We start from the raw sequence: 21,271 nt of genomic DNA, 5'->3' as shown, positions 1-21,271 counted from the left end.
GAGAGGACACGGAGGAGGGGTATTAGCTTTGTATTCGATTAAAATACACCAGGATGGACATTCAAAGCCTTAAGAAGAAACAAAATGTCTGAATGTGTCGGTCGCATAATTTAGAATGAAGGACACAAAAACAACAAAACACATTTTACCTTTTTCTTTTGCACTTTTGATTCATTGAAATGGTTTGTCCATATATATATTTGGGGTAAAAGTTTACTAGATGACTTAAATCCAAAAGTAGATTACATGACTGACATCAAAACATTTAAAAGGTAAATATATATATAACTACATAATTGATGTCCATTATTTTTTTTATTTGATCCAATAACTTTTATTATTATTGTTTTTATTAACATTTGTCAACTATTTTCCTCTAAATAAAAGGAGGAAAACAAAATGTTACTTTAATTTATTTCCATATATCCGTTATTTTCGTACTTCAAAATAAAAGCATGCAGTCTGTAAGATCTATCTTAATGATAAGAGATAAGAAATATGCATTTGATATTTGTAGTATTTATTTGCTGCAGATGTTTGCCTCTGAAGCACTTCAATACTTCTATCAGATATTTTATATTGGCTGATATTTGGATTTAGATACAATTTATTTTGCAGCCCGATCTAGAACATATCATACACTCAACCAACTTCCTCCTGACTGCTTTTCTGTTTTGTGGCATTGTTTTTGTTTTGTTTGTCTACCCTCCCTCCCAAATGTAAAGCGTGTTTGGGTTCAAGAAAAGCACTATAGAAATAAAATGTATTATTATAATACATTCGAAAAGTATTAAAGTGCACCTATCATGCTATTTTTAGGCATATATTATGGGTCTCAGATTTATAAGAACATATAAAACATGTCTATAATTTTAGACATCCCTCATATCCCCCTGTTTCAGCCCTGTTAGAGAAACGCGGATTTTGGCTTCTTAGCTAAAAAGAAAAGAGGAGGCGGAGCTAATGCCTGATCAGAATTCTACCGGAGATAAAGTTAAATTCTGCTGTGATAAAACGCCATCCTGTTCTAAACCACATCAAGGATTATTTCTGAAACAGTATGGGGCTCAAATGCTTTTTCTCTTCGGGTTCCTTTTTTTATTTCCTGCTTTTTAAACACGTGCTCTCCAGTACAGGTTAGCTCTGTCACACACACACACACACACACACACACACACACACACACACACACACACACACACACACACACACACACACACACACACACACACACACACACACACACACACACACACACACACACACACACACACACACACACACACACACACACACACACACACACACACACACACACACACACACACACACACACACACACACACACACACACACACACACACACACACACACACACACACACACACACACACACACACACACACACACACACACACACACACACACACACACACACACACACACACACACACACACACTTAATTACAGCCTCACAGCTCCTGCCTGCTGTCATCTCAAATACCTGTAATTGACTTTCACTTTCACAGCGTTTTCCCATCATGCATTATGCTCCGGAGCAGCAGGAGATGTTTACCTGCCGCTCACCGTGAAAACCTCTCTGTGCAGAAAAGGACATTTTCAATGTCGGGGGGGGGGGGGGGAATTTACAGCCTCAGCATAATGGAGGAGACTCAGATCCACTGCACGGTCGTACATTTAAAGTGGATCCTGACCAGCACGTTTACGGGAAACATGTGGACACCTGAGAGTAAAACCAAGACAGGCAGGGAGGGAGTGTATAAATATTTTTGGAGCATTGGGCGGAGGCAGTTTGCTGTCAGAGGGATTTACAGCCTCTGATTCTTAAAGCTTTCTGATCTGAATCTTACACCGCTTAGTTGAACACTTGATTCTGATTGGTCGATTATGACATTCTGGAGGTTTGTTATGTTTACTGTTGCCTAGGAGGATCAAGGGACTATGTGCAGTCATATCAATCCGCAGAAAGAGGTCCCGGCAGTTTAACGTCTTTAAAGCGGTCGTTTTTTTTCAGTCAGAAAACTGAGTTTCCTTCTTACCCAGGTTTTGGTCTCTATGCCCAGGTGCACCAGTATGGTGAATAAAGCCAGGGAGGTGATGGGAGTTCCCCACGTAAACAAATCCACATCAGAGTCAGCGTAGGCCTGGGGAGGGGGAGGACGAGAAGTGATGAGTCAGTCCAAGCAGATAAACAATCTGAAGTAAAGTTATGGATTTATAAGGAAAAATAATGAAAATCAGACTCACAAAGTAGGGGATGAAGAAGCAGACCAGACTCTGATAGAAGGCATCGATCATATTCACCCAGAACATATATGGCTTGTATTCCTGTCACAATAAAACAACAAAATGTAAAACAGAAACTAACTCAGCAATGTGAACGACATTATATTCATACCCAGGTTATATAGATCTATATAGTTCTACATGATAACAACAACCATTTAAATACTGCAACACACCGGATGAGAAACACTTCTTCCTTTCACCGTTAGCTTCTTTAAACACTAGACACTCTATGCTTTAACCTGATATTTTCAAAATAAAAGCGCACGGACCTCAGAGTTCTGCCCGTTGACGTAGAGCTGAGGTAGTTGTTGCAGAGTCTCTGCAGACACGTCTTTGTCCAGCGTGCCGGTGATGAGCTGAGGGAAGGCGGAGAACATGAGGTTGAAGAAGATCAGGTACCACTGATCGACCATGGCCGACCCGGAGAACCCGCAGTAGAACTGATACCAGAAGATCAGCGCCACGAACATCTGGGGACAAAACATAACGGAGGGAAATCAATTATTCACTTTATTTTGGTTTACGTTTTTATTGCCACTTTGAATCTCAAGCCAAGACATTTAGAAATGGGTTTTTCCCTAAAAAGGAAAATATACAATACAAATAATTTGCAGATAACATACAATATTAATGTACAACAATTAATTCTGTATATTCTTATATGATGCACTCAATATACACTCTTTTTATTGGATAATATGTGTATATTTACTGTTTATTTTTATTACATTTAATTTTTTATAATTTTCATTTGAAGAAAATATGTATAGATATCAATCCAGAATTTTGTTTATTCATTTACAGTATTTTATACCAATTATTTTATATGTTTCACTCATGAGTTGTGCCTTGTTAACATGCTGCTGTAAAAAAACAATCTCTTTAGCCACTGTTTTGGGAGTTTATCCAGAAGATGTGTGTTTAGCTAGAAGATCATTTGTTTTAGTTTTTTCTTGGTGTTATTAAGAGTTTCGATTGTCTGGTAGTTTAACTGAAACTATCTTATTCACATATTTGTATTAAAGTGGACCTATCATGCTATTTTTAGGCAATAGCATAGGTCTCAGATATATAAAAAACATGTCTATGAAGTGTTTTGCTCAAAATACCAAACAGATCATTCTAGCCACGCCTCATATCCCTCTATTTCACTTCCTGTTTCTAAAGTGCTGATTTTGGGTATAAAGCCTTAACAATTTTTTTTAATTGATAACAAAAAAAGGAGGGGTCTGAGCTCAAGCGGGACCCGGCAGCTACTGTCTAAACTAAATGCTGCCGTGATGAAACGCCATATCATGGATTATCAAGGATCTGAAACAGCATGGAGCTCAAAGGCTTTCTCTCTTGCCGGTTATACCACAAGGTGAGTTCCTTTTTACTTCCTGCTTCTTCACACACATGCTCTCCAGTACAGGTTAGCTCTGAGTGTTAGCGATGTTAATGTAAACGCCGACCATATTACGTCCAAAACAGTTGGGCATTGTTTCTGATAGCAACGTTTCAGATGTTAGTCATATCGGACTCAAATCTGGATCAGCTCCGTTGTTCCCCGTTTTTAGAGATTTGGGTACGGAGGAAAAGAGAGAGGGTTTTATTTCCTGACGCTGCGTGAGTTCCCCGACACACCGGGGACACATAGTTATGTATAAAAGACATCAAAAAGTGCATTTTGCATGATAGGTCCCCTTTAAGGGACATTAGTGTCTGCAGGGATGCTGTGCGAGGAGTGTTTTAGTGCAGCAGTTAAAGCGTCTCACAGCGTTCTTGTAGAAGAAGTAGAGGATCATGTTGGCGAGGCGGGAGTAGCACCAGTGTCCGTGAACCAGCAGCAGCTTCTGCAGGTACCGGAACCGAGGAAGAGCAAAGTCACTCGCCATCACCGCCTGCAGGAAAGCATAGAGACAGTTAGTGATTAGAAAGCAAAAGCTTCACGACACTCAAGCTAACCCCAGTGGAGGCTTGAAGCAAAGTTACAGGAGCATGGAGACGGTCAGAGTCGTGCAGGATTGTGTGTATTTATTGAGAACACATGTAGTTCATATCTATCTTTTTGGAAGATTGCAAGGAATAGTTTAAAAATAATTTATGGAAATATTTAGATAAATCAAAAGGTGTAATATAAGATGTTAATACATTACAGTTTCATTCAACTATTAATTGAGCTAACTTATTGGTTAGCTGTCGGCTTTGTTGTGATTAGTCAACTGCTTAGAGATGTCAGGACATCAGGAGGATACGTCCCCAGCTGACCCAGAAAGCCACGCAGGTTCTGGTCCAGGCTCGTCACCTCACGCCTAGACTACTGCAACTCCCTCCTGGCTGGTCTACCTGCATGTGCCATCCGACCTCTGCAGCTCATCCAGAATGCAGCGGCTCGTCTGGTCTTCAACCTTCCTAAATTCTCCCACACCACGCCGCTCCTCCGCTCCCTCCACTGGCTTCCGGTAACTGCTAGAATCCACTTCAAGACACTGGTACTTGCGTACCATGCTGCGAATGGATCTGGCCCTTCCTACATCCAGTACATGGTTAAACCGTACACCCCAGCACGTGCTCTACGCTCTGCATCAGCCAAACGGCTCGCTGCACCCTCGCTGCGAAGGGGACCCAAGTTCCCATCAGCAGAAACACGTGGGTTTGCTATCCTGGCTCCAAGATGGTGGAATGAGCTCCCCATTGACATCAGGACAGCAGAGCTTACACACCTTCCGGCGCAGACTGAAAACTCATCTCTTTCGACTCCACTTCGAGCGATAGAACTATTAACAAAGCACTTATATACTAATAAAGGGCTGGCTACTCAAAGCCAGTTGAGTAGCACTTGAAATGATTGACTCTATGAAACCTGATGTACTTCTATGATTCTGTTTTCTTCAAGTTTGTATCTTCTTGGTCGAATGCACTTATTGTAAGTCGCTTTGGATAAAAGCGTCATGTATGTCCCGCCCCTTAGCCTGTCACGTACAATGTGTTGGAGCGCTGGCCAATAGAAGCGGTAGTGTTACATAGTGATGTCCATATGTTTCGGCGGTAACACAGGGATTTTAGCCTTTGCAGCCCATTTACATGCACAGAAACCTATAGGACGCACTACAGGAAAGAGGAAGCACCAAAAGGCATAGCAGGGGCTATATAATACGTTTGATATATATAATGTATTAAAGTATTATCCCAGAAGCCCCTTTTATCTTCACTTGACTTAAATATAAGAGCATGGTTTGCCTGGTGATTAGAAATGATTAATGTAGCGGAGACTTCAACAGATGTGCTGAACAGCAGTGAGCCTCTGCAGACTAATTGGGAATCTCCATCATGCTTTGCAGGATCGCCTCTCTGGACATTTATCCCTTTTTAAGCATGCATCCTGCCTCAGCCCTGACCTCGGTGCAGGGAGGAGTAACGCAGATGTACAGTGAGATGCTTCCTGACTCAGCACCACACTGCTGTTAACTTAAGGGTGTGTGTGTGTGTGTGTGTGTGTGTGTGTGTGTGTGTGTGTGTGGGCTGTAGCACACACACTTAAGAGTGATGGAAACACACTAATATGCTCCACTATACCACGTCCTCCCCTTATCCCATTATCTTCTATCCTGTTCCTCCTTTCACTCCTCTTTTTATCTCCTTCATTTCGAGGCACAATTAATATATTTTTTAATAGTTAGTATAAGAATTGAAGTTATACACACCACTGTATATATTGTAATACACCAATTTATTTTTACATATTTATTTTTGTTATATCATTTAGTATAATGTGCACAATTAATTAATTATGTTTGTATCAGACATTTTGAACTAATCTGCTTGTTGCAATATTATATTTGTGTTTTATTTTGTGTCTTTTATTGCATGTTTTTACTTAACTTTTGATTTTATGATCAATCGTTTTTTTGGACATTTTTAATTATACGTTTATATTAATTTAAATTATCCTCTTTTTGCACATTTCAAATAAAATGTATTAATTATTTTATTTGTCTATTGCCAATGTTTTACTGTTTTACTAAATTAAGTAATTTTTATATCATAAAATTAAGAAATTGTTACGACCCAATTTCACCCCTTTATATATAAACTCATCCTGATTCAACCCCCCCCCCCCCCTCCTCACCTGCATGCCCTCCTGTCCCGAGATGCCGACGCCCACATCCGCCACCTGGATCATGCTGACGTCGTTCGCCCCGTCACCTGAGATTGGTGAACAGAGAGAGAGAGAGAGTCACGACACACACTCGGGTACATTATTTGGTTTCCTCCACATTACTGCCAACACGGCAATGGCAGGAAAGCGCTGAGCGAGCAGAGAGAATCCTCCAGAGAGAGCGGAACGAACAGGAAACAGGAAAGACGCTGAGAGTCACCCCGAAATCCCAGAGTCACCTTCATCATTAATTAGTTCGAGTTAATTACTAAGGTGATCTAAAGTCACGCTGTGCGGACTCAGTGGTCACAGCGAGGGTGATATATGCCGTTAAAAACGTTGCAATATATACCTGGCTGCTAAATCCTCAGAACTGTTACAGGATGTGTATTTTCTAAAATGTGTAACTTTTTTATTGTAATTTCTTTTTTAAAAATCTCAAGTACTTTTTTCTGCATGCTTAGGTAACATTAAGAACTGTGGCTCTTTCTCTGCTGTAACAATGTACCTTTCCCCTCTGTGGGACCACCAGGTAATCCGATTCTGATGAAGGTGTTATGTCAGGCTTGGACCTTCTCAATAAACTATATAATAACTGTTATTGAATTACAGTTTCCAGATTTAGAGAAGCTCCTCGTCTCCTCGGCAATTATTAGGGGTGAGAGGAAGTACAAAGAGGCTGATTGGATTATAATCATCATTATAGAGGTTCGTGTGTTCGTTAATGTGAGGAGAATTGTATGTGCGGTAATGTGCAAATTGGGAAATTAATATATTCTGATAAGATATGAATTACTCCTAAAGACGCCTTGAGATGACCTTTCGACATCTGGAACATGTCCAAGTTTAGGACATCACATGACACGTCACTTGTTAGACGCTTTTATCCAAAGCGACTTACTCACTCGATACTGTGGGCAATCCCCACAGGAGCAATTTGGGGTGAAGTGTCTCGGGACACAACGACATGCTGACTGCAGTGGGGTTTGAACCTGTGACCCCCTGATCCGAATACCAACGCACAACCCACTGCACCACACGCCTCCTCGGACACCTGACAATGTTGGTGCGTTAAACACGGTTAGGGGAAATGTTCGTGTGTCTTTTAGAAACCCATATCTGCTGTCTGTTTGTTGTACTCATGGGGCCACGACACCATTTGACTGCTTGAGAGCAAAGGCAGTGTTTCCTCATTATTATCGTTTGTTGTACAACGAAATAATAATTGATCAACTATATCTGTGTTTTATTGATTCTTCTCGGTTTCATTCTTTCCTGTTGCGAGTGCTAAATTGCCACAACAAAGGTGTGTGTGATGGGTGTGTGCCCATTATTAGTAAGGGATAGCGCTAAGACAGGGGTGTCCAAACTATGCCCGCCGACCATTTTGAATCGGCCCTCAGCAAATTCAAAAAGTATAATGGAATATGACCCACAGATAAAACTTGAGCTTGTCTTATATTGTACTTCTTGAATAGAAACATATATTACACAGTAGTATTCATGTGTTAATAAGACTTTTAAAATAAATTCAGTCAATTCAAGTTGGAAACATTTTCTAAAAGCCCAATGACTTATTTCCACAACAAGCTCGACATATACCCTTCCTATTTCTCCTTACTATAATCAATCTGAGGCTTCTGATGAGCTGCCCACGCTCACATAATTTACCTACATTTGATTGACTTATAACTGAACTTGTGAGTGTCCCAGCCCTTTGTATATTTTTCTGTATGTGGCCCTCGGAGTAAAAGGTTCGGCCACCCCTGCGCTAAGAAAATAAAACTCACGGCGCACCAACAACAATTTAAAATGAAGGCAGCTCTGATTTTATGTTTTCTGTGACTGTCCAAGTCTGTCCAGAGTTTCTTTTCCACTAACAGTTCCTTAAACACAACAGAGACCAAACCGTCTTAGTGTCAGTGTTTACTTCCTGTCTGTCTTCTGCTGGCGATTTATCTGACGTCCAGCGCACCCTCGTTTAACCTCTTTTCCTTTCTCTCTCTTGATCCTCCTTAGCAACAGTCATTATAGTGCTTAACAGCGGCCTGTACTACAGTCATATTGACCCCCTGAAATGTCCGAATTGACCAATCATAATTGAGTATTCAACTAAGCCATGTTATACATCTTATTAAAGGCCTTTTCTGTTTTTGGGGTTTTCAAAGGTCTAAATGGCTAAAAGCCCTTTGTTCCCTCTCGAGGCAGTTTTGTTGTCATCAGCTGCAGGTTATTTATTCGTCAGTAGCAGTTTATTTAATGATTCATTCTTTGTTTCTCAGCCAGAGCAGCGAGTACATGAAGTTCCTCGCGACCTGGAGGATAAATCTGAGGGGAATGTTAAAGCCCTGCCAACAAGTGAAACCAAAGAGCAATATTTCACTCTTTTAGTCAGAAAAACACTTCTGAAGTTCCAGAAAAATATTATTAAATACCTTTGCAGCTCTCAGTCACCCCTCAAACACATGAGAAATCACCGGGAGCAGAAATAAAACATCTGTTCGACTTATTTCAAGTTTTAGCTCTAAAGTTTAAGCTTAGCATCGGGAAAATATTAGATAAACATCCTGATGGTTGGATTTCCACTGGTAGCTACAACATTTCAGAATTTCAAAATTTGCAGAAAAAGTCAAAGTTTTGAAAAATCTGTCTGAAAATGTCAGAGTTATGAGAAAAAAGTCAGAAATATGAGAAAAAAGTCAGAATACTGAGATGTTCTGCATGATGTCTGTTGTAGGAGCCATTGTATGAGTGTTGTTGGTGTCTGAATTCTGAGATTTTCATTAAAAGGTCAGAATTTAGAAATGGTCAGAAATCAGAATTTTTAGACAAAATTCAGAAATTGAGAAAAAAAATTCTGAAATTTGAGAAGAGTCAGAATTCCGAGATGTTCTGCCGAACGGCCCGTCCACACAGCGGCGTGCGTCGACGCTTGCCGGCGGACGTGTCTGACACTTGACCAACAACCAATCACATGAATCTCCCGCCCCTGACACACAAGCAGCGGTTTGATTGGCTAGAGCTTGTACTGGCATCAAAAGTTGAACATTGCTCAACTTTTGAACAACGCTCCACGTCGCTTCCCACGATGCAGTTCGGCTAAAAGTGACGTCACCCCATTCAAGGTGAATGGGCAGAAGCGGTGGAAGCTTCAACGCACGCCGCTGTGTGGACGGGCCGCAAGCATGTATTTTCAGAAAATGTAGAGGATATCGGAAAAAAGTCAGAATTTTGAGATTGTCAGAAATCAGATTTTTTTTTGACAAAATCCAGAATTTGAGGAAAGAAAGTCTCAAAATATGTCGGAACATTTCAGGTTCATGAAAAAAAAGTCTAACATTTTAGAAAAAAGTCAGAATTCTGAGATGTTCTGCTTAAGTCTGGATTTTCAGAAAATTAAGAGAATTTTGGCAAAAAGTCAGAATTTTGAGATTTCAGAAAAAAGTCAGAATTGACAGAAATCGACATAATTTATATATTTTTGGGTAAAAAGTAACATTTTACAGAAAAAAGTCAGAACTCTGAGATGTCCTGCATAAATCTGTATTTTCAGAAAAAGGTCAGAATTTCGATCGCTGAAACAGAAAGGGTCGTGGATTTTAAACCTGAACGTACCGATGGCGAGGGTCATGACCTTCAGTTTGTTGCGCACCAGTTTGACCACCATGCTCTTCTGCAGCGGCGTGGAGCGGCAGCAGAGCACCGCGCGGCAGCTCTGAGCCACGGCCAGGAACTTCTCCTCCAGACTCTGATCCAGAGCGTAGGCCAGCGTGCGGCCGTCGATCACCAGGCCGATCTGGTGCACCGCGGGGGGGGCGGGTGGGCAGGACGGAGGGGGGGGGGTGAAGATCCCAAAGGGGGAGACGTTGCTGGGGAAAGATTTGGTGGTGGTGTGATCTGAGGAGCTGCAGAGGAATTTGGCCTGGATGTAGTGAAGACTCTCGTCCAGCAGCAGAGCACACGCCTCCTGTTCAGAAACACAGCGGCTCGTCAGATCAACTGAGCAACATCTGGCACACAGATGTGAAGCTGCTCAGAATTAACATCGTCCTCAAATGGCCTCTCTCAAGGGAGATGAAAGCGTTGATACTACTTGCATGACTGTAAAGTAGATATTTAATCTTCTTGTTGTGATATTTTTGTCATACTCTGTAAGCACTCTGGGCTATGTCAAGCATGGAAGGTGCTATATAAATGCTGATACAGATCAAGTGGAGTTGAGAGCTAAATGCTAACATCAGAATGCTAACGTATTGGTGTTTTCTCTCTGTGTTTCAGTTTGATTGAGTAACTCCCTCCCACCTGAGAGTCGGCGTTGAGCGTCAGGATCTCCTCCTCGGGGTCGAGCAGTTTGCAGGCATAGGCGATGTTTACGGCAGTTTCTTGTTTGTCTCCCGTCAGAACCCAGATCTGAAGACCCGCCTGCCGCAGCGACGCGATGGTTTCAGCGACGCCGTCCTGCAGCCGGTCCTCGATGCCCGTCGCTCCTGAGGAGGAGAAACAAAACGGTGATACAAACTCTAACAGTATTGTATTGGAGGTATAACTGTCAGGTGGGAACTCAGTATTTTTCTTTTTTGTACATTTTTGTGTTTCTCTTATTTTCCTACAGTACTGTAATGATTGGCTGTGAATAAGAAAATATGAAGGACAGACCATCTATCTCTATTTTTGTATAAGATTATTTTCTTCTCCCTGCTCCTTTTTGGGTATGGTGTGTTTAAAGAGACATGTTTTGTAAATTATTGTTATACATTAAAGGTGGGGTAGGTAATTTTGGAGAAACCAGCTCGAGTGCGCTAGAATTTGAAAATACACAGCCGGAAAAAATCTGCTGCTTCCTCACAGAGCCCCTCCTCCAACACACACGAACACGCACATGACCAATGAGGGCACGAGATAAGTTTGTGCCCCGATGGAAGGCTGACAGATGATTGGTTGTACTTTTTACAGCACTACGGCTTCCACAGATGACATTTCTTTATGGATTTTTTGTCAAAGCACTTCAGATATTAATTGCTATCGGGATGTTAAGAGCATTCCATGGAATACAACAAAAAGTGTATCTCGAGCCGGTTTCTCAAACTTACTTACCCCACCTTTAAGTTGTGCATACCATGAACGGAACAAACACAAATGAAATTGTAGGTAAAAAAACAAACAAAAAATACGATTAACTGACAGTAGCGTGGCTCATTTATGAGAAAGAAACTCCCAAATGAATGAGGATTTTAAAATATTCTCTGAGAACGAATAAAGTATTGCACGTACAGAACTTTGGCTCGACCAAAAATCGTTTTTCAATGTGCTCTATAAATAAAACTTGATTTTATTTTTATTCTAAATTATGAAATCACAAATGTACAAGTATCAATGTGAATGTTGCCATATGAGATTAAAGTGTGAAATTCACTTTAAAAATACGAATGAAAATAAATACTGTTAGATTAAAGGGGTAAATTAGCAAGGAAACATCTCAGACATTCTTCAACATTTGAGAAATTAAATGTGTGATTGAGAGCAGGGGTCCCCAACCTTTTTCCCCAAGAGCCCCCCCAAATGACTCCTGTTGGAAGTTGCGCCCCCCCACACACACACACACACACACACACACACACACACACACACACACACACGGGGGGGGGGGGGGAGCAACAGCGGTAATTAAAGTTTAAAAGTCTCAAAATGCTACAACTACTGTCACAAACTGGATGAATGTGAAGTATTTTGTTAAAGGAGGATGAAAGCGTAATTAAGGAGCACTATGGAGTGACTTTGATGGTTATTGGACTCAGGATTAGTTTATTTGGATTCCCGCTGTATGAAGAAATTAAAGGACGGACAACAATGGAAGTGGAAACAATTCACAAAGGGATTCAACTGTTTAAAAACACATGTTCAAAGTAAGCCGGATTTTGACGATGTGTTTATGTGGATTCAGAAGTCGTAGATCTGATCGGAGCAACTGACAAATAATCCAACTGAAACCGGCATGGACGATGACTATGCTTTTTAAATGCGCTTATCCAGACAAGTCTGGTCTGGACACTTTACGGGCAGAAGAAACATTTCTATCTTTTTATGCCTTTAATACTAACAAAAAAAAGTCTAAATATGATATTTGGCCTCAAATCATCTGAAGCCCGGCGCCCCCCCTGCGATCTTGGGCGCCCCCCAGGTTGGGAACCACTGATTTAGAAGACAAGGTTTTTCAGATTTTTGGAGAATGTCTCCCAAATTAAGACTTTTTCTCTGACTCCATTAACGTCATAATTATTTTTTTTACCAACAGTTTCCCTATTATGCTTTGATAGCCAAAAATAATAATGTATTCGTGTAATTAAAATATAGATCATGAAGGTATTTTTGGGATGAATCCACGAATTACCCAGCAGCTGCAGGTTGGTCTCCAGACGCAGCGCCGACTCAAACAGCAGCTCCTCTCGACCCTGGATCGCCGTCTCCGCCTCCAGGTGGCGCTGCAGCCAGCACGCATACTGCTCCTTACTCATGACCTGACACACATTTTTAAACAAAGCAAGGGGAATTATTGTGATGACATTATGAGAAGATATAAATCGCCGCAGTTATGATCCAGTGGAAAGCCCTGACCTACTGGCCTAGTTCAATCAAAGTGGCTACTTTTTTTTGTCTGGGCAGTGATTTACACACCGTCTTATTTGACTTTCTCAGGACATAAAACAGTTTTTTGGGGGCAGACCTCCACAAAGAAAAATAAATATATACACACATAAGGTCATCATCTTAACAATTTTTTATGCTCATCGAGTCATCCGTGAGCAGAGCATCAAGTTGGCATGCCTATAACAGCTGAATGTGGCGATTACCATGTTGTTCAGCAAAACGCCTCACAAATGGGGCGGAGTCTGCGAGCTAGTTCAGGCATTCAACTCGAGCACCAATGATACATTAACACGTGACGCACCTCGTCCCTCTGACAACCAACCAAACACATTCTCCTAAACATGCCGCTCTATTGAAGCTGCCAGGTCTTCCTGCCTCTGCCTCGCTGCTGCTGCTGCTGCTGCGTTCACTTGCTACTGCTACGTTCATGTTGCTGCTGCTGTGTTTCATGTTGCTGCTGCTGCTTGCCTGCCCCACCACCACCCCAGCTTCCACCCCAGCTCCACCCCAGCTTCCACCCCAGCTCCCACCCCAGCTCCACCCCAGCTCCCACCCCAGCTCCACCCCAGCTTCCACCCCAGCTTCCACCCCAGCTTCCACCCCAGCTCCAATGCTCCAAGCTGTGGAGTGATGAGGCCCGAGCCTAGACGCCAAACTCAAACTATATGCTGCTATAATAAACATATTAAGAAACACGTGAGTTGTCTGACTGAAACTTATTACGATCCAAAGCTTTAGTGCGTTTTGATTCAATGCTGAGTACAGCCAAACTTGACAGTCCCTTCTCTGTCACCGTCAAATGAAATCGCCGCCAATCACATTTCCACGCTCGCGCCAGGGCCGGGGGAGGGGGAGGGGGTACAAGGATCGAGTCTTGTGCTGCATTCACTTGCACTCGGACATTAGGGATTTTCTCTCATAAATGTCCGATGAGCCAAAACTTTTATTTAAAAACAAAGCTAATTTTCCGGGCCAAATATTATTGCATATTAAAAAGGGGTTAGGACATGGGTCGGCAACAATGGTCCTAACCCCTTTAATATGTTAGCGTCCTTAATTAAGCTTTAATCAAACTCTTTATGTTTTATTCTTTATTATAACTTTTCTTTATCCCCTCTTAATTTGGATATTAACTCTATGAACTCTATGAATGAATTATGTATTAGTTTAATAATTATTTGGGCATTTCTTATTTTGTGTTGAATTGTGTCTTTACATACACAATTAAAGGTTTTAAAGCAAGGCATGTTTCTTTGTTTTGTTTATTTATACTGCAAGTAATAAAAATGAGATTTTGAACGACGTATATGTAGAGGTGCATCAACAACAAACAAAAGACATTTAAACACGATGTGTGTCTCGTCAAGCCGTTTAAAGAGAGGACACTTTTTAGGGATGTTTTAAAATCACTTGTTACCTTCTTAGCGATGCACAGCGTCCTCAGGCCGTCGGCAGCGTACAGGTTCAGGAAGTACTGGGTTCGGCTGAAAATCTTCTTCTGCCGTTTCCCTTTGGAATTCGCTTAAAAACAGCAAAAGAAAGAAGCATTAACATTAACTTCCTCTCAAAGAGCCGTCTGCCGCCACGTCTACATTCAACCCTGCATGCTGCACCTTTATAGATTTCATACCAAGTGTTCATACCAAAAATTCTGTAAAATATTCTTATTTACTGTCCGTCTATTAATTTATTGACTATATTTGTCCAAACCTGTTATTTATTTAAATGTTTGTTTCCACTGTACAAAAGTTATATTTTAATATAACACATTATTTCATGTCTCTGGCATCTTACACACACACACACACACACACACACACACACACACACACACACACACACACACACACACACACACACACACACACACACACACACACACACACACACACAAACACACACACACACACACACACACACACACACACACACACACACACACACACACACACACACACACACACACACACACACACACACACACACACACACACACACACACACACACACACACACACACACACACACACACACACACACACACACACACACACACACACACACACACACACACACACACACACACACACACACACACACACTAAATCTGAAGAATTAACACACAAGAAGGATCATTTTATCAATCCAGAGATATCAGCTGATCAGTAAAAAAATTATAGCGCAACTTCTTTCAGGAAGACTGGTATACATTCACTCCGCAGCTGCTTATAATCAGCTCATCACGGGCTTCCTGCTAACCTATTACATTCACCTCAATCTCAGCAGCCAATCAGCGTGCTGCAGCCACACTTTAAAATGGTTCTCGTCTCTCCTGCAGTCAGCTGTGATGGCAGGTGTTCATGCTGCCGCCCGCCTCCTCCCCATCCACCTCCTCTCATCACATCCAGTGCCAGGAGAGCTAACCCAAAGACCTCCTCTTCATCCCTTCTCCTCATCACATCCAGATCTCCAGCATCATCACCAGTGTCTCGACCCGGGGGGGGGGGGGTTCCCTACATGCTCACGGCTGCATTTCCCCCTTTAGATATACCATTTCAGGATCGGAGTCTAATCGCCAAAGACTTGACATTTATCAGATGACAGATGTCAAAAAGTCTCTCCTGATTGAAATAGTTTTCCGCCTCTGAAATATGAATGTCTGCTTCTTTCTCCGTGTTATATAATAACTGACACAACCAGACATCTAAACACATCAACTTGGACTTTCAGAAACTGGGATGGACATTCTTTCTCTGTGTTATTTCACATGGAAAGTTGGTTTTCTTTGATCTGAGGAAACAAGACATCTCTTTGGACTTTAAAAACGTTCTATTTTACATTAAACAATTCATCCATTATGAAAACGCTCACGAGTAACTGCCCCAGACGTAATCTTGCTCACTTTTATTGTTCCTGTTGTTTTTAACAGTCTTTCTTGGCTGTAAAAAACGGAATTTCCAAGGAAACGGGAGTTTTCCGTTCTGCAGAAAGCTGCAGATGACCGACAGACGCAGGTGGAACGGCACACAATGTTTATTTTTCCTGCAGCAGCAATAAAGGAAAATCCACCCTAAAAAGGATTTGTGTGTTTCGTGTTAAAGGTTCCCCGAGGAGTTTTTGACCACTTTTAAAGTTTGTATGTTGGGCTTCCTGTTTGCTCATATTTACTACTCCTCTGGTCATCAGGTGTAAAGAAACACACTCATATGCAGCACAGAAGGGCAAGTTTGCACGGATTTAAACAATGTAGGTGTCAAATGGGCGTTTTCTGCGAGGAAGGAAATTATTTCAGCTCGTTTGTTGGACTTCAAGGACACACACATTACATGTTAGACGCTTTTATCCAAAGCGACTTACATTCTCAATACTGTGGGCGATCCCCACAGGAGCAATTTGGGGTGAAGAGTCCCAGGGACACAACGACATGCTGACTGCAGTGGGGTTTGAACCTGTGCTCCCTGGTCCGAAAACATACGCACAATCCACTGCGCCACACGCCTCCCCACATCACTATGTTCAGGAAGTAAATAGTCCAATGGAGGTGTTTCAGGGGACACAGGGATTTAAGCCTTTGCGGGCCATTTACATGAACAAACACCCATTTAACACACTACAAGGGGAAAGACCCCAAAAGCAGAACAGGGCCTCTTCATTATGAGTTCAAATGAAGAATATAAAATATAAATTCTGTTTTAAGGTGGAACTTGCTGTTAAACATCACGTCTCTGCAGTAGGAGTGAGGCTGGAGTAACGTCATGACACTCGGTCATGACACACTCGGTGTGTGTTGTTATTAAAGTGAAACTGAGCCCCCCCCCCTCACTGTCGCCTGAATGGAGCCTTTATGGAGGTCTGTGTTATGAGGAGGCCCAACTCATACTGCGCTCTGATTGGCTGCTTTCACCCAATGCAGGGAGTTGTCTCTGGCTGCTAACTTTAGTGTGTGTGTGTGTGTGTGTGTGTGTGTGTGTGTGTGTGTGTGTGTGTGTGTGTGTGTGTGTGTGTGTGTGTGTGTGTGTGTGTGTGTGTGTGTGTGTGTGTGTGTGTGTGTGTGTGTGTGTGTGTGTGTGTGTGTGTGTGTGTGTGTGTGTGTGTGTGTGTGTAGACCTTTATATAGTATACGGTCTATGATGTGGACACACCCTGTCGGCCATTAAAGTTTCTGAAGTGAGACACATGGTGGAGGAGAGGGAGGGTGGTATTTGATTTACAAGGACGACCCGCCCTATTCTGCCACTGATTGGCTGACAGCGGGAACAGTTTGTATTATGTTCTGATGGAGAGGTTTAGAAATAACCTCTGTGATAAACATGTACGTTTTTATTTGAATAAAAATAAATAGTATGCATCAGGACTCATTCCTGCACGACTCTATTGGAACGACTTTTATGCTCTGGTGACATAATGTTGCCTGTTAATTCTACTCTGGTTCATGTTCACATTGACTTTTTATAAGTAAAACATGACATTACATTTTTTACCCGCCTGTCATCCTGTATCCTCACGGGCCATGCGAGGAAATCAAATTCCTGTGAGCCATAATAAGTGTGTGTAAGTTTGCGTAAATTCAGTTCTTACCCCAAAAACAAATCCTAAATAAGAACAAAACTCTGAGAAAAACTACATAAGTGGGTTTTTTTTGCAAAAAGAAACAACACTTTTGCAGTTTCCACGGTTACTGAATGGGGCCAATTGTCTTTGAATAATGAAAATAAACATGTGCAGCACCACAGTGTGTGTGTGTGTGTGTGTGTGTGTGTGTGTGTGTGTGTGTGTGTGTGTGTGTGTGTGTGTGTGTGTGTGTGTGTGTGTGTGTGTGTGTGTGTGTGTGTGTGTGTGTGTGTGTGTGTACAGAGCATTAGTGAAAGTGCCTGTGTGGCTCTTTGTGCCTGGAATACTAACATTGAACCATTAAAGACTGGACGAGTGGAACAAGGTTTAAGATCAAGAGGAAAACACGCGACGTGGCAGGAAGTGAAGCTTGCTCTAAAAATACAAGTTCTTACGTAACCGACAGGTCAAATGGAGAGGTCATACACCTTTTCCAAATAAATTCAAGCACTTTTTCAGAATCAGAAATCCATATTTTTATACAGTACATGCGGCATTAATAATCCGGTAAAATCCAATATAAGCGTTGAAGTTTATTTTTATGATGCCAATAATCAGACGTGTTGGAAAAGGTGAGAGGACAACGTTTTGGTATAAATATTGTCGTAAAACTGGAAATAAACAAAAACACTATCTTTTAAGAAGAAGAGAGGGCCTATTCTGTTTGTGGTTTTCCCTTTCCTGTAGTGTTGTATAGGTTTGTGTGCATGTTAATGGTCTGCTAAGGCTAAAAACCCTCCCCCGTGACATAGTGACATCACTATGTAACACTTGCACTTCTATTGGCTAGCGCTCCAACACATTGTACTTCATAGGCTAAGGGGCGGGACATCTCTAAGTGGTTGACTAATCACAACAGAACCGGCCAGCTAACCAATCAGAGCAGACTAGGCTCTGGTTTCAGACAGAGGGTGAAAATGAGCAGAATATGTCCTCTTAACCCTATGTTCAAGGACAGGAACCTCTCAAAGATCAAGTCAACCCTTTGAACTTTGTCCGCTCCGGGACTTTAACCCTGAGCTCCTTTGATTCGACAAAGGTGATTGTCCTACCTGTGTCGGGGGGTCTGATGAGGTCCATGATGGCGGAGTCTGCTCCTTTCGTATAGACGGTGATCTGATCCGTCAGCGGGTGTCGGACCACCACCGACATGCGCTTCCTGTTGGAGTCGAAGCCCAGCGTGTGCAGCAGCTCGAAGCTCAGTTTCCCCAGGTGAGGCAGCTCCACGGTCACCCGGTCGGGGAGGCGCCCCACCAGGGAGCACTTGTAGGCGCGGGCGGCGTAAACCAGCGCCGCCTCGTCCGGAGACTCCGCCTCGTACCGCAGCTCGCCCTCCGCCGCGCTACACGCCTTCCCATCGTACTGCGGCGGCACGGGGCTGAAGGCGTGCTGCATGCTCTGCTCCTCGTCCAGTTTGGTGAGGGTGCTCTCGGCGGACGGAGAAGACAAAAGGCTGGAGCAGCCGCGGGTGGAGGAGCGGTTGGTGACCAGGCTGGAGGAGCTGCTGCTGTTGGAGCCCGAGGTCAGGCGGCTCGGGGTGAAGCGCTTTATGAAATCCTCGATGGTCTTCACCGGAGACTTCAGCTCGAACCTCATCCGCACCTGAGGATGATGAGAAATTAAAATGGTTTTTTTCCGATGAAGATTGTAAGACGTAAAGTATGTAAATGTTGCAATTTTGTATGTTTGTTCTTATGTTGTCCAAATAAAAAATAAGATAAAAAAAAGGAATACATTTTTGTGTAGGACTTTACATAAACCTGGTGCAGCTCAAAGTGCTTTAACAACATGGCACACAATTAAACAGAAACAAAAAAAATTCTTCAGGTCAGAGGGTAAAAGGTATAACAAAAAACATTTTCAAAAACAAATGATCCATCTCGGTAAAAAAGAAAAGATACAATTAAATAAAAAACCTATAAAAAATATTATAAATTACAAATAATAATAAAATAAGCAAGTAATAATGATTAAAGACTAATTTAAATAGGAATATCTCTAAAACAACTATAGAGAGGCGAAGTCCCTCCCTTTCCGGGGGCTCCATGGGACCTTATTTCGGAAAAAGTATGTATTGAAGTCAATGGCGAGAGAAAGATTGTCTTTCGATCCCGTTTGAATTGTGCCACGAATTACACATATGATAATTTTGCAAGTCAAAAAAATGTAAATGTGTCGTAAAACTGTGAAGTAACACTTTGTGTGAAACTGCTCAATGAACTACATCTCCCGTCTCGCACCACACACCAAGACGGCCGTCACGTTGAAACATTTCACTTCTTTCTTTCAGAATGAGGCGGAAAGTATTAAAAGAGGTGAAAATCACTCCAAGTCTGGGCGTGTTGAGAGCTGTACATACACACAAGGGGAGTTAGTCGGTTCCGTGAGAGCCAGCATGCGGGACCGGGACTCTGGGATTTGTAGTCTTTCTAGTTGCGTATTTTTCATATATTTCAACAGTTTTATGACAAACTGTGACTTTTTTGACACGGGAATGATTTTTTAAGACAGTAGAAGTAGAAGGGCGGGACTTTGCCACTCTATACAATAATATTATTAAAAACCTATAAAATACATAAAAAAATTATAAACCTGAAAAGACCATTTAAAAAAAGGGGGGGGGGGTGTCACTAATAAAAAGCTATTCTAGAAAGATTCAAATACAAAACTACCAACACCAATATTAGGGAATGAGCTCCAAGATTTTAATAGAGAGGTCATTTAAAATGACACATTTCTGTGAAGCATTTAGGATGCTGCTTAAGCATGGCGCAACATCTAGCAAGAAACAGCGTCTGAGGGCTTTTTAACATTTAATAAATTATGAATGTGTCATACTCACTTAACGGGAAGAAACTCAGCTTTCAGACAATATTAACCACTTTTAAACGAAACAAAAGGGTAATAAGAAAGGCTCTGAATTAGCCCTGAGCGAAAGAATGCTAACGCACTTAGCACAGAACTCATGGTAAAATACCCTTATTACTTATCGGATCTGCACAAACAAGATATCGATTAGCAAGCTGAGATTCCACAGATTCCAGACATATAAGTATCATCACTGAGCGATCAGAACTTGCGGCGAAACGACAACAAACAACCACAAAAAGATTAGCATTACGGAGCCAAAACGGCTAAAAACGTATTAACTTTGTTGTTTTCTGATCAAAAGTTGTGGTCAATGGCATTAAAACGATAAAAACGCTGCTGAAGGTTAATCCAATGGTTAATCCAATCTGTCCGTGTCACTTTGAAATGGTTACTGGTAATCCATCATTCCATCTTTATGTCAATAACGGAGATTTCATATTAGCTGCTACGATAGCTACTAGAGTGTATGACAGCTTCCGGTATTGGGCATTCTGGCTGTGCATCACTCATTCGCCAATGGGTAATGTTTAGATGGATTTTAGGAACTTCCCCTCGATTCCATTGGCTCTAACGGTTAAAAAGAGATGTCGTACTTAATTGTTAGTGGTAAAATTAATTCTACACCAGTGCTTCTTGTCAATGTATATGGACCAAATTGGGATGATGATGGGTTTTTTACACATTTATTTTCCA

At 41.9% G+C, this 21,271-nt stretch overlaps 1 protein-coding gene across 2 annotated transcripts in view; it reads right to left on the bottom strand.

Moving 5' to 3' along the window:
• Positions 1 to 21,271, bottom strand: part of atp10a (ATPase phospholipid transporting 10A) — a 44,243-nt gene that overhangs the window by 3,589 nt on the left and 19,383 nt on the right. Inside the window, exons 10-20 of one of the 2 annotated variants that reach the window (XM_034081164.1) lie at positions 18,760 to 19,309; positions 14,514 to 14,617; positions 12,840 to 12,966; positions 10,754 to 10,938; positions 10,067 to 10,418; positions 6,422 to 6,498; positions 4,068 to 4,193; positions 2,580 to 2,780; positions 2,269 to 2,349; positions 2,061 to 2,165; positions 1,680 to 1,744 (exon numbers count right to left, since the gene is read on the bottom strand). In XM_034081164.1, the coding sequence (XP_033937055.1) occupies positions 1,724 to 1,744; positions 2,061 to 2,165; positions 2,269 to 2,349; positions 2,580 to 2,780; positions 4,068 to 4,193; positions 6,422 to 6,498; positions 10,067 to 10,418; positions 10,754 to 10,938; positions 12,840 to 12,966; positions 14,514 to 14,617; positions 18,760 to 19,309 (1,929 nt within the window). In that variant the 3' untranslated portion in view covers positions 1,680 to 1,723. Of the gene's footprint in view, positions 1 to 1,679; positions 1,745 to 2,060; positions 2,166 to 2,268; positions 2,350 to 2,579; positions 2,781 to 4,067; positions 4,194 to 6,421; positions 6,499 to 10,066; positions 10,419 to 10,753; positions 10,939 to 12,839; positions 12,967 to 14,513; positions 14,618 to 18,759; positions 19,310 to 21,271 lie in introns of those variants that run through there. The other variant, XM_034081163.1, reaches the window with a different exon arrangement.

The sequence above is a fragment of the Pseudochaenichthys georgianus genome, chromosome 4 (assembly GCF_902827115.2).
Source record: "Pseudochaenichthys georgianus chromosome 4, fPseGeo1.2, whole genome shotgun sequence".
Lineage (NCBI taxonomy): Eukaryota > Metazoa > Chordata > Actinopteri > Perciformes > Channichthyidae > Pseudochaenichthys > Pseudochaenichthys georgianus.
The sequence above is the reverse complement of the archived record's forward strand: the minus strand, read 5'-3'. Positions and strand labels throughout refer to the sequence as shown.